This window comes from Spermophilus citellus, assembly GCF_964194105.1.
Source record: "Spermophilus citellus genome assembly, chromosome: 10".
Lineage (NCBI taxonomy): Eukaryota > Metazoa > Chordata > Mammalia > Rodentia > Sciuridae > Spermophilus > Spermophilus citellus.
In genome coordinates this window covers 2,485,668-2,500,822 of record NC_138197.1, presented here as the reverse complement: position 1 = coordinate 2,500,822, position 15,155 = coordinate 2,485,668, and the positions used below count along the sequence as shown (strand labels likewise).

Genomic DNA, 15,155 nt, shown 5'->3' with positions numbered 1-15,155 from the left:
GTTTTAATTCTAATTTGATTTTTCTCTCGATAATCTTTTCTTGACTTGAAAGGCTGAGGCAGGAGGATCACAACTTTGAGGCCTCCTCAGCAAATTAGCTAGATGCTATCTCAAAATAAAATTAAAAAGGTCTGGGCATGTGGCTCAATGGTAAAATACTCCTGGTTTCAATCTCTTATATAAAAATAAAGAAAGTCTATCCTTTTTTTGCTGCATGTCCTCATGTATTTCTTCATCACTGCTTTTATATTTTCTGTTAAAAATTGTAGTAGTCATATTTTAAATACCTAATATTTTTTCTTGTATTTCTGTCCTCTTTTTTCAGTAGCAACCTATCCTTCTTTTAATAGTATTGAGATTTGAGATGAGAGGTAAGGATATTAATTAGAATTTCCTGTATTCATTTTAACTGTTCCTTTGATGGTCTCAATTCCTTGTGGTGGTGGTTTCTTTTTTCTTTTATATATATATATATATATTTTTTTTATTGTTTATTTAAAGCATTACATAGCTCATGATATATCATCTTTCATACATTTGACTCAAATTGTGTTTTGAACTCCCATTTTCACCCCAAATACAGATTGCAGAATCACATCTGTTACTTATTCACATTTTTACATAATGCCATATTAGTGGCTGTTGTATTCTGCTACCTTTCCTATCCCCTACTATCCCCCCTCCCCTCCCCTCCCCTCCCATCTTCCCTCTCTACCTCCCCCGCTGTTGTTCAATTCTCTCCCTTTTTTTCCCTCCCCCTTGCCCCTCATAACCTCTTATAATTTTATGTATCATTGATGGTCTCCTACCATTTCCATATGCTTTCCCTTCTCTCTCCGTTTCTCTCCCCCCATTCGTCTTTTCTATAGTTTTTCTGTAGTGTCTTGGTTGTCTTTCCACAGCTAAAAGCTTAGGGCTAGGTTGGTTTTTACAGATGATTGGCCTGTGCTTTTTCTCCAAATGTCTACTCCTATCCCCAGCTGCTTTCACCTGGGTTAATATTGGGTAAGGAGCTGCAAGGCGGGGCATGTGTGGTAGGATTTACTATAGGGTATACTTTAAGGTAAGAGTAGGCAAGCCACCTTGGCTTTTCACCCAGCACTAAATTGGGCTGGAGGTCTTAATTCTGAGCCATCAACACTGACCCTAGGAGAGGCACTTGGTTCTATTATTTTTAAAGAATTTGTTTTTAGAGATAAAAAGCACAAGGGTGAGGTGTATGGTATAGGACAGTAGTACTTGCACCACTCTTCTGAGAATTTATAGTTCTTAAAATTTGTCACCTTGATTTGTGCCCATTGTCATTCTGTGACCCCAAAATTATTGTCTCATTGTGGCTTCCTGAGAAAAGAAGACCAAATTTACACCTTTTTTTATACGTGTCCCCCTAGTTCTTGTGGAGGTGCTTGTGTAGTGTATCCTATTTTGAAATTCATTGAATTCTTTGGTCCACTATTTTTACTTTCTTCCTTTTCTTAACATCCATTATTCATTTAATTTCCGGTACTTCACCATTGTGATTTCATTTTGCTTGAGTGGAGAACTTAATGTGTATGTTTAATCTCATCTTGAGCTAGCAGTAATTTTGGCGTTCAAGGTCCATCTTTCTCTTAAGCCTCCTGTAAACCCTGGAACTCTGTTATATATTTCTTCTGTAAACAAGTAAGTATACTACCTTCCTACTTTGTTCGTAAAACTCCTTTTCTTATACCTTTTTGTAACTCATTCTACATTGATATATTTATCTTTTCCCCTCATTTCTCCTATCTTAAGTCAGACCTTTACAGTAAATTTTACATGTAGTAATTATGATTATTGGTCTAGAGATTATAGTGGACTCTTTTATTATGTCATAATGATATTTGTAAAGTAAATATTCAATAAATACTTGTGGGACTTCAAAAGATTTGGAGACACTGTCACCTTGGGGCAAGTTGTGGCATATATTTTCAAAATTTGTTTTGTGTTAAAACAGATTTAACTAGACAGTATAGGATCATTAGATAGTAAATGTCCAAATTCATAATTTGGTTTTAGACCCACTCTATCACCTGTTGTGTGATTTTGTTGCCTCATCTTTAGGATGAGGATAAAAACTTCATTCTACTTGAAAGTTGTGAAAATTTAATGAGAGAATATATGGGGGAAAATAACTATAAATTTGAAAACACTGAACAGAATAAGGTATTGTCAACATTGTTATTTATTTTATTTATTTTTTTAGCCTAAGACATCTCAGTAGTATAATTCAAAGCTTCTAATTGCTTTGATATGCTTGTATGTTGTGTTCTGTATAAAAGCAAATTATGCATTTTCCCATTGCATCTAGCCTGTAATATTAGAGTGATATTCATTAAGAAAACTTTGTAAGTCACTATTAGTAGCTACGTAGAAGTTCAATTAAACTCATAATGCAATTCCTGCCCTTCTGAAGTATGATGTTCAGAGAAAATATTTGAGTGTTTTTCTGTTTGACTTTTTTTAAGATTTATACTTTCAATTTTAAAGTACAGAGAATGGAATAGAATGGAAGGGGTATTTCAGTATGTGAGTAATCCTTAATGTATAGAAATGTAAGTCTAAAACCATAATGTCATTATTTTAATCATGTAATTATCAGAAAAATGCTTAATGTGAGTAATAGGGAATAAATTAATATGAAGTTGGTAAATTAATTTTCTAAATATAATTTTCTATGAACTTTTATTGGTTTTTGTTTTGATAGAGTATTTGGAGTTAGTCTAGTCCTGTCATTTTAAATAGCTGAATCACCCTGCATCTGTAATATAACCTATTGTGTGTTAGAATCTTTAGCTGAAAAATAGGAATAATGATTTTTTTAGGCTTGATTTTCACTTTATAAAGGACTTATTTTTAGGTGTTACTTCATTTTAAAATAAGATCTATTCCATCTTTTTTCAAGGGAATTTGTTATTATATGTAAAGCGGTTTGAAAAGTATAAAGTCCTGCACATATTTCAGATGTAGTAATGATTCAGTGTATATTCATAATGTCAGAATCCTGGCTAGAGGAGACCTTGGAGAAAATTCCTATTACTATCTCATTTCATGGTTGTGCTTTAAGTAATCTTTCAAGTTCATAGAAAATTGGAACGTTCAATTCTTGCCTTTAGAAATTTATAATTTTATGGAGTTTCAGAATATACAGGAGTTTGGATTTAAAATTTATAGAATTGGAAACTTCACACTACTGAATAATGAATATATAATCTTTTATAAATAACATAATTATGTTCATTTAAGTAGTAGAATTTTTGACATGGGAACTGAAATTTTCAATGTAACCTACATATTTTTAAAAAATATAGTTTAAAATGAAGTGATTTACAAATATTTTACTTTATGGTCTTCCCTAAAAGTGATTCTTTAATTTTCTTAGTGTATTTCTCTGGTTTATGCTTATATCACCTTTTCCTGACTATGGTGAATTCAAATACACCTTTAATAAATGTATGTAACATTATTTTTTCCAGAACTGGTTCATTACCTCGTTCATCAGAACAGTTGCTGGGCCACAAAGAAGGTCCACGGGATACAATCACATTATTGGATGCTAAAGAATTGCTGAAGTACTTCACCTCAGATGGATTCCCAGTGGGAGATCTTCAACCTTTACAGATTCAAAGGGGGTAAGTTATAAACTTACAGTTTCCAAAAATCATTTTTAGATACTATTGCCTTGCATTTCCTTAATGAATTAATGCCCTATGCTACTTACATGATATTTACAAGTATACTTCCTGCATTTATCATTTAGCCTTAATCCTACTCACCTTTTACCTTAGCCGAATGTCCTACACTTTTGTGGTATTAAATATAAAGGAAAAAGGAATAATAAAAGCAACCTCAGAGTATTCCCTATATTAATCAGTACATTCTAATTTATATAGGAAGGACAGTACATTTTTTCTGCCACTACCCTATCTTAAATACAAATGCAAACTGTTTTATTTCAGAGAAAAGAGTTTTGTTTTGACACCAGAACTTAGTCCTCGGAAACTTCAGGTCTTACCTTTTGAAAAAGCCTCAGTATGTCATTATCATGGAATTGAGTAAGTTTTTATTTACATTTTACTCTCCTACATGTTGTTAACTAGTGTCTTTTATGTGAATGTGAAGGGTGACTATAATAAAACAATATAAATTGAGACAGAGCCAAAGAAAAAAATGTTAAAAACCTCAAAAAAAGAAAAAAAAAGTGTTGGGGGAGCTGTACATACACGAACAGTTTGTCTCCTGTTGAAAAATGCTATTTGATGATTAACCAGTTTAACATCATTTAAGTATCCTCTTATTAGTTATTAAATATTTTAATCAAAAATATTTTTGTGTCTGCATTATTCATGTGTATTTGCACTGTGGGTCTCATCAATGTTGCCTGGTCACTAATTATGTTGTAATTGCTTAGAAGCTATTCGTTGAAATGTGTTTCTGTTTTTAACATGTTAATTATATTAGCTTTTTAGAATTTTAATTGACCATTTTGATGATTCTCTTGCTTGATGTATTGGTTTGGGGGGTTATGTTCATATCTACCAGTTTCACAGGGACAGGAAATGGAAGATTTTATATTTTACCATGAATTTTCAAGATCTTGGTGATTGAAATGTTTCATAGTTTTAAAGCAAATTATTGCTTTTATGTTAATTTTCCATCAATTAAATTAGTAGAAAGCTTGCTTATTCATAGGTATTCATAGGGTTACAGATTCTAGGAAGCAGAAGTAGCAGTGTTGTACAACTACTTCTAATAAGTACTACTGTTGTAATAAATATGAAGAACATTGTTGACATGCCAGAGAATCTCAAGATCTTAGCCCAAAGACTAATGTCCATCTCTCTGCCCCCACCTGTCCCCGCCTTAAAAAATAAAGCAGGCCACTGTCTCCAGTTTACACCCTCACTCACAGTTCCATTCACCTTCCCCTTTCCTAATCAGAGGGATCTTGGGGTGGGGCTTCAAGGAACCTTTAGGAGTTTGAAGGGGAGGGAGCCTGGAACCATAGACTAGCTATGACAAGTCAGGGGTGGGATTTGGTAGTTCAGAAAAGGAGGTACCAGACCAGGAATGGGGGATGGGAGTGATGGTGGAGTGGGCTAGTTCAGGATGGACCAGAAATGAGATGTTGAGGAAAGCCAGAAAGGACCTGTTGGCGGAGTGGGGGGGGGGGATGGGTGGGTGACCAGTAGAATCACAAGGAGGGTCGCTTGTGAGGTCACAGAAGCAAAGGCAGGTGATTGGACGAGAAGGAGAGTCCTAGTTGCCAAGGCAGCGACTAGAGGAGAAGGTCTTCAGTCGAGGAGAAGTCTCCACTAGAGAAGGTTGGAGCTCTGGCTCCTTGCGTTCTCCAGTAGAGTCTGTGGATCGACCCCCAGATATCCCTGCTGACGTGTCACCCGGGAAAGGCTTAAGCCTTCCCGGGCGCCACCCCTCCGCGCTTCGCTACCCACCCGCCCCCTGAGCCCCGCCTCCGGTGCCACCTGCCCACGCCTGCTGCAGCCTACTCCACCGCGTCACCGGCTCCCGAGGTGACCACAACATGGCTGTGGTGCGGGGGCTGCTCTTCTGGCTGTTCCTGCTCTGTCCTACCTGGCGAGTGCTGGGCCAACCGGACCCGAAGCACAAACTCTGTGCAGACGACGAATGCAGCAGTGAGTGCGCAGGCGGGCGGGCGGCCCGGGGTCTCCGCGGTGGCTCTTTGGGGCCGCATGGGGCTCCGATCCCCTGGTCCCCAGCCCCGCGGGCTGGGCTAGGGGGTCGCAGGATGATGGGTGGGGCGCAGGAGTGACAGAGCCTCGGGACCCTGCGTGTGTCCCCTCCGGCTCTGCCGGAGCCCCGGCCAGCCCGCTCGGGTTGCGGGGGGCTTCGACTCCCACTTGTTGCCAGCATTTTATGTTTCTCTACTGTCTGAGGCGGGGTTGAGAAAGATATAAATGAGAAACTAATGCACAAAAGTAGACCTGTTAACAGTACACATTTTATGTTAAAATTATAAAAGGGCTTTATTAAACATAATTTCTTAATCATAAAATACCTGTACTAGATCATGTGGGTGTGGAGTGACTAGCATAACCTTTTTTTTTTTTAGAATTTAATCTCTTTTTATGTGGTGCTGAGGATCAAACCAAGTGCCTCACCTGCACTAGGCAAGTGCTCTACCACTCAACCCTAGCCCTAGAATAACTTTTAATGGATAGCTTGCCTGAATTCCCCTCCCCAGCATTTATCTTTTGTGGATACCATGCTATTTCCAGTCTCTTGGGGGAGAGGTCACTTATTCTGGATTTACTCCACTGGGTTCTAAGGTCCTTGCATTCATATTAATCAAGGATGGAACCAGGATGACAAGCCTTGTAATGTAGTGCTTGACGCATAGAAGCCTTTCAATTAAATATTTGTCAAACTGACAATGAGCCAATATCCTGATAAAAGCTTTCTGTTTCCTGGTTTCATATTTGATCATCTCTATCCATTGTTTTTCAAAATGAAATATTTCAACTGAGAGTATATGATAAGAATTCCAGAAGGACATAAAGCCATTGGAAAATTTACTTCCCAAGAGTACTAATTTTACCTGATAATTGGGGAAAGAAAACAGTTGTACATTTAATCAAAGCAGATATATTTTGGATAAGAATGCAAAGTGCAAGTGAATGTTCAGGGTAGAATATTAAGCTGTAAAGAGATAATCTTTGCTCTGGATCCTATTGGTCTATGTCCTGAGCTCAGGAAGGAGATAGGTTCACCATTTGGCTCCTAGGTTACTTTGAACATATTTGAAAGGCACATTAAGCAAGCTAGACTTATGGAATTCCCTTCTCTATACTGGCTCGTTGAGACCAGCACACTTTTAGATGACAGAGTTCCTGTTATTTCTGAGCAGAATAGACATTTCACATTTTGTTCTGGACCAGAATTCTCTTCTGCACATTTATTCATGTGGGTGTATGTTGGTTTGCCAAGGGAAGGTAAGTTATTGAAGCCTCTATCATAAATGTATTTGTTTATAAATTCTTTGGATTAAAGGCTTCTTTATAAATTTGACTGTATAGTTCAGTCATCCTTTAAATGGGATGAAAACAATTAACCCTCCCGTATCCTTGCCCAGTTGTTCTCATGGGCGCATGCCAGGACATGGAGGGCAGTGTTGAGGTATCTGGAGCTGTGTGCTGAGGGGGAGTGCTGATCATTGGGCTTAAGTGGGGGTAGATAGTATCATCCATCTGATTAATGCATTCTTCTCCCTTGTAGAGATGCAGCCACCCCATGAAGATGATTTTCCTAAAGAGAACACAAATCATCTTAATAGAAATCTTCATGAAGAGCCTCGCCTCCTGAATCATCATTTTAATGTGAACCATCCTGAAGAGCCCAGCCTCTTGAGTCAACCTGTGACTGAGGACATGGGTGTCTCAGAAGTGTCTCAGATCCCAAATACTGAGAAAGTAGACCCAGGTAAAGCTTGCCAATTTTTCTCTACAAAGTAGAGGCATTATCATAATGAAGGCTTTCAAGGATATTTGTTGCCAAAGGTACGAAATAGAGCAGAGAGTGGTATAGGTACATGTGAGTTTAAAAAAAATCTCTTAAGTGAGAGAAAAGCAAGAATAAAGATGACTAGAAATCAAAAATAGGCCAGAGACTGTAATTCACCTACAAGCAAATGTTTAGCTATGACTAGCTTGTGTAAACCATTTACAACTAAAATATTATTCTTCAAAGGCCTTATGCTCTAAAACTGTAGTTTTCAACCAGACCAACAGCACCAGAAACTCTGGGGGTGGGACCCACAATCTGTGTTTAGCAGGCCTTCCAGGAAAGTCTGGCCTGGTACAAGTTAGCTTGAATAATCACTGTTCATAGTCTCATAGATTCTGTGTTTTTTCCCTTTTCTTCTAAATGGAATGTAATATAGCTCAAGTCCTGTTTTGACTTGTTTCCTGGACATGGTAATTAAACTTCTTCAAATGCAGTCAATGGTCCAGATCTTTATACTATATACTTACAGGAAACAGTACAGAACGGCAATCCATTTTAGACTGACACTTATGAATACTTCATCATAGTGCACAGTATCCAGTGGGAGATGAGAAACAATTTTTTCAAAAAAATCCCCAATGATGGCATCAACAGCATTCTACTTTTGTGTTGCTCACTCTCATTTTATCAGTAAATTAGATGATGACTAATTGTTTTATTTTATCCATCCAGTATGGTGCTATAAAGCCATAATTACTGTATTTTGTGTTTTTAAAGGTTCTGGTCTGTAAGCATAGCTATAGCATTATCCTGCACCAGTGAAGGGCTTAGCAGCACTGATCTGAACCCCCCCCACCACCATCTGCACACACAGAGTGTAGGAGAACTCATAGCAAGGGGGGGGGGTTCAGTTAATTTGAGAAGGAATAACATATCAGTTCTCCCATTTTCCAGAAGACATTGCATCCATATATGAACACTACTGACTTCTGAACTGTCTTTAACTCCATAAGGTTCTGAAAATGAATCACGCACCATTAAGATTTGTTATTTTCATGCTCCAAAACTTTCAAGATTAGGGAAAACTTGGCTTACAAAATTAAGAATGAATTATTTCCCTGGCCTTTTAGGTTCCACCACAAAATGATGTCAATGACCTTTATAGGTAAAATCTTCCCAAATGTCATTTAATGTGTCTCAGGTGCTGAGATGCTGAGCCAATGGGGCAGACTTCACCAGCAGTCAAATTCATAGACCAATAGTGAATGGAGGGCCTGGGGTTGTAGCTCAGTGGTAGAGCGCTTGTCTAACATGTGAGGCACTGGGTTTGATTCTCAGCACTGCATACAAATAAATAAAATAAAGGTCCATCAAAAACTAAAAAAAAAAAAAAATAGGCAAAAGCTTAAAAAAATAGTAGTGAATGGAATCTCAGGGTTGAGAAAGACCTTAGAGGCAACTGGTCCAACTTCTTAATAACTGCATGTTGGACTCCTGCTGTTTAATCAAACATACCCCAGGCTCATGTAACTCATACTGAAATTCCACCCCTACAAGCTCTCAGGTCTAACTGGAATTCTACCTCATTCACAGAGCCTCAATGCAGGTCTGTACCCAATTCCCTTTAGTCTCTCTTGGTATTACTGTGTTCTTTTTAAATAGCTGTCATCTGTCCATTCAATAAATAATTGTTGAGTATCTCTGCCAGGTGCCAGATACTGTGTTAAGCCTTGGCTCATTCCACCTGCAAATCTACAAACCAAGACTCCCTCTCTTTTAGCTTTCCTAAAATTTTAAACACAAAGTTTCACCAGCACTAAATCCATGTTTGTTGAATGTGACCCTGTTTATATATCTCTGGTTTTAAAAATTTTCCTTGAGTAAATATTGTTCTGGTAGCAGTTGTATGGCCATGGAAGTAGTGGAGAGTAGACTGGAGATTGTTCATTTTATAATTGAAGGGTCTGAAAGCTCTAATTAGGATTTTGAAGTTTTCTTCTCTGTGTTAATTGTCTTTAGGAGAGCCACATATTCCAGGCACTGTGACTCATATATTTAGTGAAACACTCGAAGAATATTGAAACTGAAGAGAGACAATTCTTATTCTATAGCATAAAATAAAATAGCCATTTCCCCTTTCAATTTTAGAGCTATTTATAACAGAAGGTACGGTGGAAGAGCCAGCAGATGCCACCCTTTTGGACAACATACTTTTCTTGTTATATTCATTCTTGCTTTATTTGTCTAAGATGGTAAGTTTGACATAGTTTCTTCAATTAGAATGTTGATTATTTATTAGTTTTTAAGTGGCTTCTGGTCATGAAGTGAAGAACTTAAAATGTCTTTATGAAAATGACTCCTGACCCTTTGAGTAGATAGCTCCTGAAACAAAAGCCATAGGGGTGTGGCTTTAATGGCTACTTGGTTTAGCACATGAGGAAGATTTGCTGTCTACCAAGGCTGGACATTTGCACACCTGTAAAAACTTGGTTCTTCCCCTCAGAACCTTTCATTCTGGCAGGGAGATAACAGCATTCACTTGAAACACAGTAAGATAATGGCAGAAAGAGAGGTATTTATTCGATGGTAGAACATTATTGTCCATAAATGCATTTATTATGGTTGGAAGGGTGATCAATAAGGTCAGAAAGTAGTTGAGATGTGTTTGAAACACAGGCAAAGGGCAAACAAGAGTCTGACATGTGGTTTGTTGTTGATTAGACAGGCTGGGGTGGAGGGTGGTGGGGGAAGCTGGCAGTCAGAAGAAATGTGTTCAGAGAAATGGAAACATGAAGAAAAGGATATTTGGGGAGGGCAGGAGAATGTGAATAGGTGGTGTTGTAAAGTGTGAAGTTGGAGGGGGATGGGCCTGTTGGAGAGATCAGCAAATCTTAAAGGAAGTCATGAGCCAAAGTAGCATTAGACCATTAATAGTGGGGATCCTTAGAAAGTTTTAAGAATGAAAGGAATTAGGTTAGATCTGTTTTTTAGAAAGAGTCCCTTAAGGCTGATCTTTCTAAAGAAAATCATGATCCAAACAAGACATTTAATCTGTCTAGAAGCTTATCTAAGCATTTTAGGACTTACCTCCCCCCCATTGGTATTTGTTGATATTGGACTTTTAGAGTTTAATTATAGGAATGAGAAAGCTTTTAGAGGTTGGAGGATAAGATGGTCCTAGGGCCATTGTGACAGTAATCCTCCTCAACTGAAGTTGTTTCCTGTAGGTTGTGTTATTTCAAGGCTTGTGTAAGAAAGATGTTCATGTTTTCCTTGTAAAATGTATAGATTTTGAAGCCAGGTAGATCTGGTTTCAAATCCCAAGGTTATCATTTAGAAGTTTGGGCAAATAACTAAACTTTTGAAAAAAGTTTTCCTCATCTGAACAATGTAGATAATGCTTACTCCAATAATAAGAATTAAATGATTTGACAAGGTAAAATGTCTGGTGAGGTCTGGCATTTTGAAGGGTTTTATCCCCACACACCCCCTAATTCTCATGTAGGCAGTCAGAAGGTGGTATAAAGACAATGAATACCTGGGGAGGAAAGACCACCAGGGTGGAAAAGATGTGGTGGGGAGAAACAAATCATTTTTCAGTTGGCTCCATGTTTGTTCATGATGGTGGCAGCCACCTGGGTAAGGGGTATGTACAAGCCAGGCAGTTAGAATAATGATATTTCCAGTGATTAAAGCAGTCTTCCACAGTCATAATTTGATTATCAGAATGAATCAGCATCACTTGGAAAGTTAACAGCCTCACGATATGGGAAGGATTTCTTTATTCATATTTTTAGGTATGCACAGAGCCCTCCTCTAGGTCTAGGTCGGGGGACACGAATGTGGTGCAGGTATGGTCAGTGATTGTACGGTGATAGGTAAGACATAGACGTGAGTGGCAAAGAAGAGGCAGAATGTTATGAGACTGATTTGAAAGGAGATTTCAAAAAGGCATTTTGATGGCCCAGTATATACAGGACATTGTTCGAGGACTAAAAGAGTCTAACAGGTGTAAGGCATGATTGTGATTTTTGAAAGCCTTAAGAAAAGGACTTAACAAATATATGCAAAAATTATGAACAAGTCAATGTAAAATCTTAAACAAGTAGTATGATATCTGATAGGACTGGAGAGTAATAGGCTCTGATGTGTTTGGGAGATGTGCACCAATCAGATTCATTGATCAATGGAATCTTAGTAGAATCTTAGTGTTAGAAGAAACCTTGGAAGGCTGTTTCTCACTCATTGCTAGTTATTTTCTTTACTGTGGCCCTGACGAGTAGTTATGAGGCCTGTACACCAGTATTTCCTAGCATGAGTCACTCTCTTACAAGACTATCTGTTCTTCTGTTGTCTAGTTCATCCTTGTATTGACTCCAAATTTTTCTCCACATGATTTCCTCTATAAAATTGAATTCTTTTCTACATAGAAATCCTTTAAATATTTGAAGTTATATCTTAATTTAAAAATTATTTTTAGTATTTTTATCATGGAAACTTTCAAATAAGAGCAGAGAGAATAGTAGGGGACTATAGGTAACCATAACATACTGTATATTTTAGAATAATAGAAAAAAAGATTGTGAAAGTTTTACCATAGAGAAATGATGTTTGAGGAGGTAGATATATTTAACTGATTTAAACGTTACATAGTGTATACATGCATCAAAATGTCATGTTACCTACTTCAATAATTATAATGTTTGTTTCTATGTACTAGTTAAAAAATAAATTTTAAAGCTTTAAAGAAAAGCATAGAGAATAGTATAATGAACCCACGGGCCATCACCCAACTTAACAGTAATTCCTTGATAGCCAATATCAGTGAGTTTTTTTTAATTTGTTCTAATTGGTTATACATGATAGCAGAATGCATTTCGATTCATTGTATATAAATGGAACAAAACTTTTCCTAGTTGTACACAACACATGTGTAGTCCTACATGTACCTCGGGTAATGAGGTTCATCTCATTCCACCATCTTTCCTATCCCTATGCCCCCTCACCTGTCCTACCTCCCCTTTGCCCAGTCAAAGTTCCTCCATTCTTTCCATGCCCCTTACCACCCACCTCACCCCCATTATGGGTCAGCATCCACTTTAAGAGAGAACATACAGCTTTTGGTTTTTGGGATTGGCTTACTTCCCTTAACCTGATATTCCCATTCACCCACAGATGCCATAATTTTTTTCTCTTTTAATGCTATAAGTAATATTCCATTTCATATATGTACCACAGTTTCTTTATCCATTCATCTACTGAAGGGTTGGTTCCACAAAACTATGGAATGCTTCACAAATGTGGGTGTCATCCTCGCTCAGGGACCATGCTAATTTTTTCTGTATTGTTCCAATTTTAGTATATGTGCTGCCAAAGCAAGCACACTCTGAGTTTTAACAAATGTAGATAGCCATGTAAAAACTACCATAATCAAGATATAGAACAGTTTTTTCACAGAAAAGGGGTTTCCTTGGGATCCTTCCCAGTGAGTTCCTTCACCACCTGTTCCAGGCAACCACTGATAACTTTTTTTTTTTTAAACTAGATTCATTTTTCCTACAGTACTATTTCATATATATGCCACTATAAGTGGACTCATATCTGGGAGTGCAATTGCCTCCTACGTTTAATGTATGTTTTTATCTTATGTGATACTGTCAAGCCATGCTAAAAAATGACCACAATCATTTTATACTTCCACCAGCAATTTAGGAGACTTCCACTTGACTTCATCTTCACTAGCACTTGGGCCATTCTAGTGGGTATGTCTTTGTGAGTTTATTTCCTGATAATTAATGATATTGAGTGAACTTTTTTTTTCTTTTGAGATAGAGTCTCACTGACTTGCTTAGGCCCTTGATAAGTTGCCAGCCTCAAACTTGGGATCCTCCTGCCTCAACCTTCTGAGTTGCTGGGATTACAGACATGTGCCATGATGCCTGGATCAAATGCTTCTTAATGAGCTTGTTGACCATACTGTTTGTGTATGTCAACTCTCTCTGGCTAGCTGGAATCCAGACTTCTCCCAGCTCAGTGCCAACTGTGGGATTGGTTAGCTTATAGTTGTTCTTGGCCCTCGCAGGTACTGCTTAGAATGTAGCCCCGAACTGAAGACCACCTCCATGCAGATTTCTGGAACTCTTTTTCTTTGTTGCTCCCATCTTTCTGGTAGTTTTCTCTACATATTTTTGGCTGCTTAATCTCCTGGAACTCTGGTCTCTCTCTCCTCAGTGAGACTGTTATGCCCCATTTGGGTTCCCCTTCCCCAAACTGAGGTCTAGAGGGTGCCTCCAGGTAGAATGCTCACCTATTTGTTCTCCTGCTCTTAGGGGTGACAGTTGCATGTCCCTTGTGGCTTTCTATCTGAAAAATAGCTTTTTAAAAATATATTTTGACTGGGCATGGTGGCACATGCCTTAATCCTAGTGGCTCGGGAGGCTGAGACAGGAGGATCACGAGTTCAAAGCCAAAAGTGAGGTGCTAAGTAACTCAGTGAGACCCTGTCTCTAAATAAAATACAAAATGGGGCTGAGACTGGGGATGTGGCTCAGTGATCAAGTGCTCCTGAGTTCAATCCCTGGTACCAAAAAAAAAAAAAAAGTATATATATATATATATATATATATATATATATATATATATATATATATATTCCAACTTTCTGGTTGCTTTCAGTGGGAGAACAAGTCTCATATAAGTTACTCTCTACTGATTTCTCCTTTTGTTGTAACTTTTTGCAATAATTGAAAAAAATATGTTTGTGGGACTTCTAGGATATATTGTAGTTTGGGTGAATAAATGACATCCCCCTGGTACAACAATTTAACCTGTTTTCTCTATTGCCTTTTTTTTTTTTTTTTTTGGTGGTGCTGGGGATTGAACCTCGGGCTCCATGCATTCTAGGCAAGTGCTGAGCTAACAACCTCAGCCTCTCTCTGTTGCTTCATATTTCTTGGAAATTGGTAGTCAGGTTTAGGTTCAATTCTGTTTCTTATGAAAACTTAATAGGAAATATTGCATTGACATCTGCATGTCCTCTCCTTTGATGTTGACTACTAGTCAACAGTGACCTTGGTGAGATTTGCTAATATATTACAGGTTGCAAAATAGCAATGGTCTGAGTTGCTGGGATTTTTCTTTCTTCATTTAAAGGCTGGGATGCCTATACAAATAAAAATTTATGATTGATTATTCTTTCTTTCTTTTTTTTTTTTTTGGTACTGGGGATTAAACTCAAGGGCACTTGGCTAGTGAGCCATATCCCCAGCCCTATTTTGTATTTTATTTATATACAGGGTCTCACTGAGTTGCTTAGCAATTCGCTTTTGCTGAGGCTGACTTTGAACTTGCTATCTTCCCTCCTCAGCCTCCCAAGCTACTGGGATTACAAGTGTGTGCCAGGGCGCCTGGCTATGATTGATTATTCTTTACACAGATATTTGGTTTGTATAGTTAAGTCAGGAGATAAACATTTGATTCCTTTTCTTCATTTAAACACTTTTCAGAATAGTAAGGTATTATTCTAGCATTATCAAATGATACCCAAAGGGGCTTTTGAAAGCTTTTTAACTTTTATTTAAGAGTCAGTATGATGTCATGCATTTAAAAATATTTGGTGTGTTTAATCTAGTTAGGAATAGTAATTGTTCTTACCT

The 15,155-nt window shown here is 37.7% G+C and overlaps 2 protein-coding genes across 5 annotated transcripts in view; both read left to right on the top strand.

Annotated features, from left to right (window-relative positions):
* Window positions 1-4,077, top strand: part of LOC308659060 (mdm2-binding protein-like) — a gene marked incomplete at both ends in the record, with an annotated part of 50,458 nt that extends 46,381 nt beyond the window's left edge. Inside the window, 2 exons of the mRNA XM_081312056.1 lie at window positions 3,495-3,650; window positions 3,978-4,077. Coding sequence (XP_081168182.1) covers window positions 3,495-3,650; window positions 3,978-4,077 — 256 coding nt within the window. The remainder of the gene's footprint in view (window positions 1-3,494; window positions 3,651-3,977) is intronic.
* A 3,199-nt stretch (window positions 4,078-7,276) lies between these two features.
* The window catches only part of LOC308658981 (transport and Golgi organization protein 1 homolog), a 50,578-nt gene continuing 42,699 nt past the window's right edge, over window positions 7,277-15,155 (top strand). For all 4 annotated transcript variants that reach the window (XM_081311936.1, XM_081311937.1, XM_081311935.1 and 1 more), the window contains exons 1-2: window positions 7,277-7,476; window positions 9,649-9,752. In XM_081311936.1, the coding sequence (XP_081168062.1) occupies window positions 7,425-7,476; window positions 9,649-9,752 (156 nt within the window). In that variant the 5' untranslated portion in view covers window positions 7,277-7,424. The remainder of the gene's footprint in view (window positions 7,477-9,648; window positions 9,753-15,155) is intronic.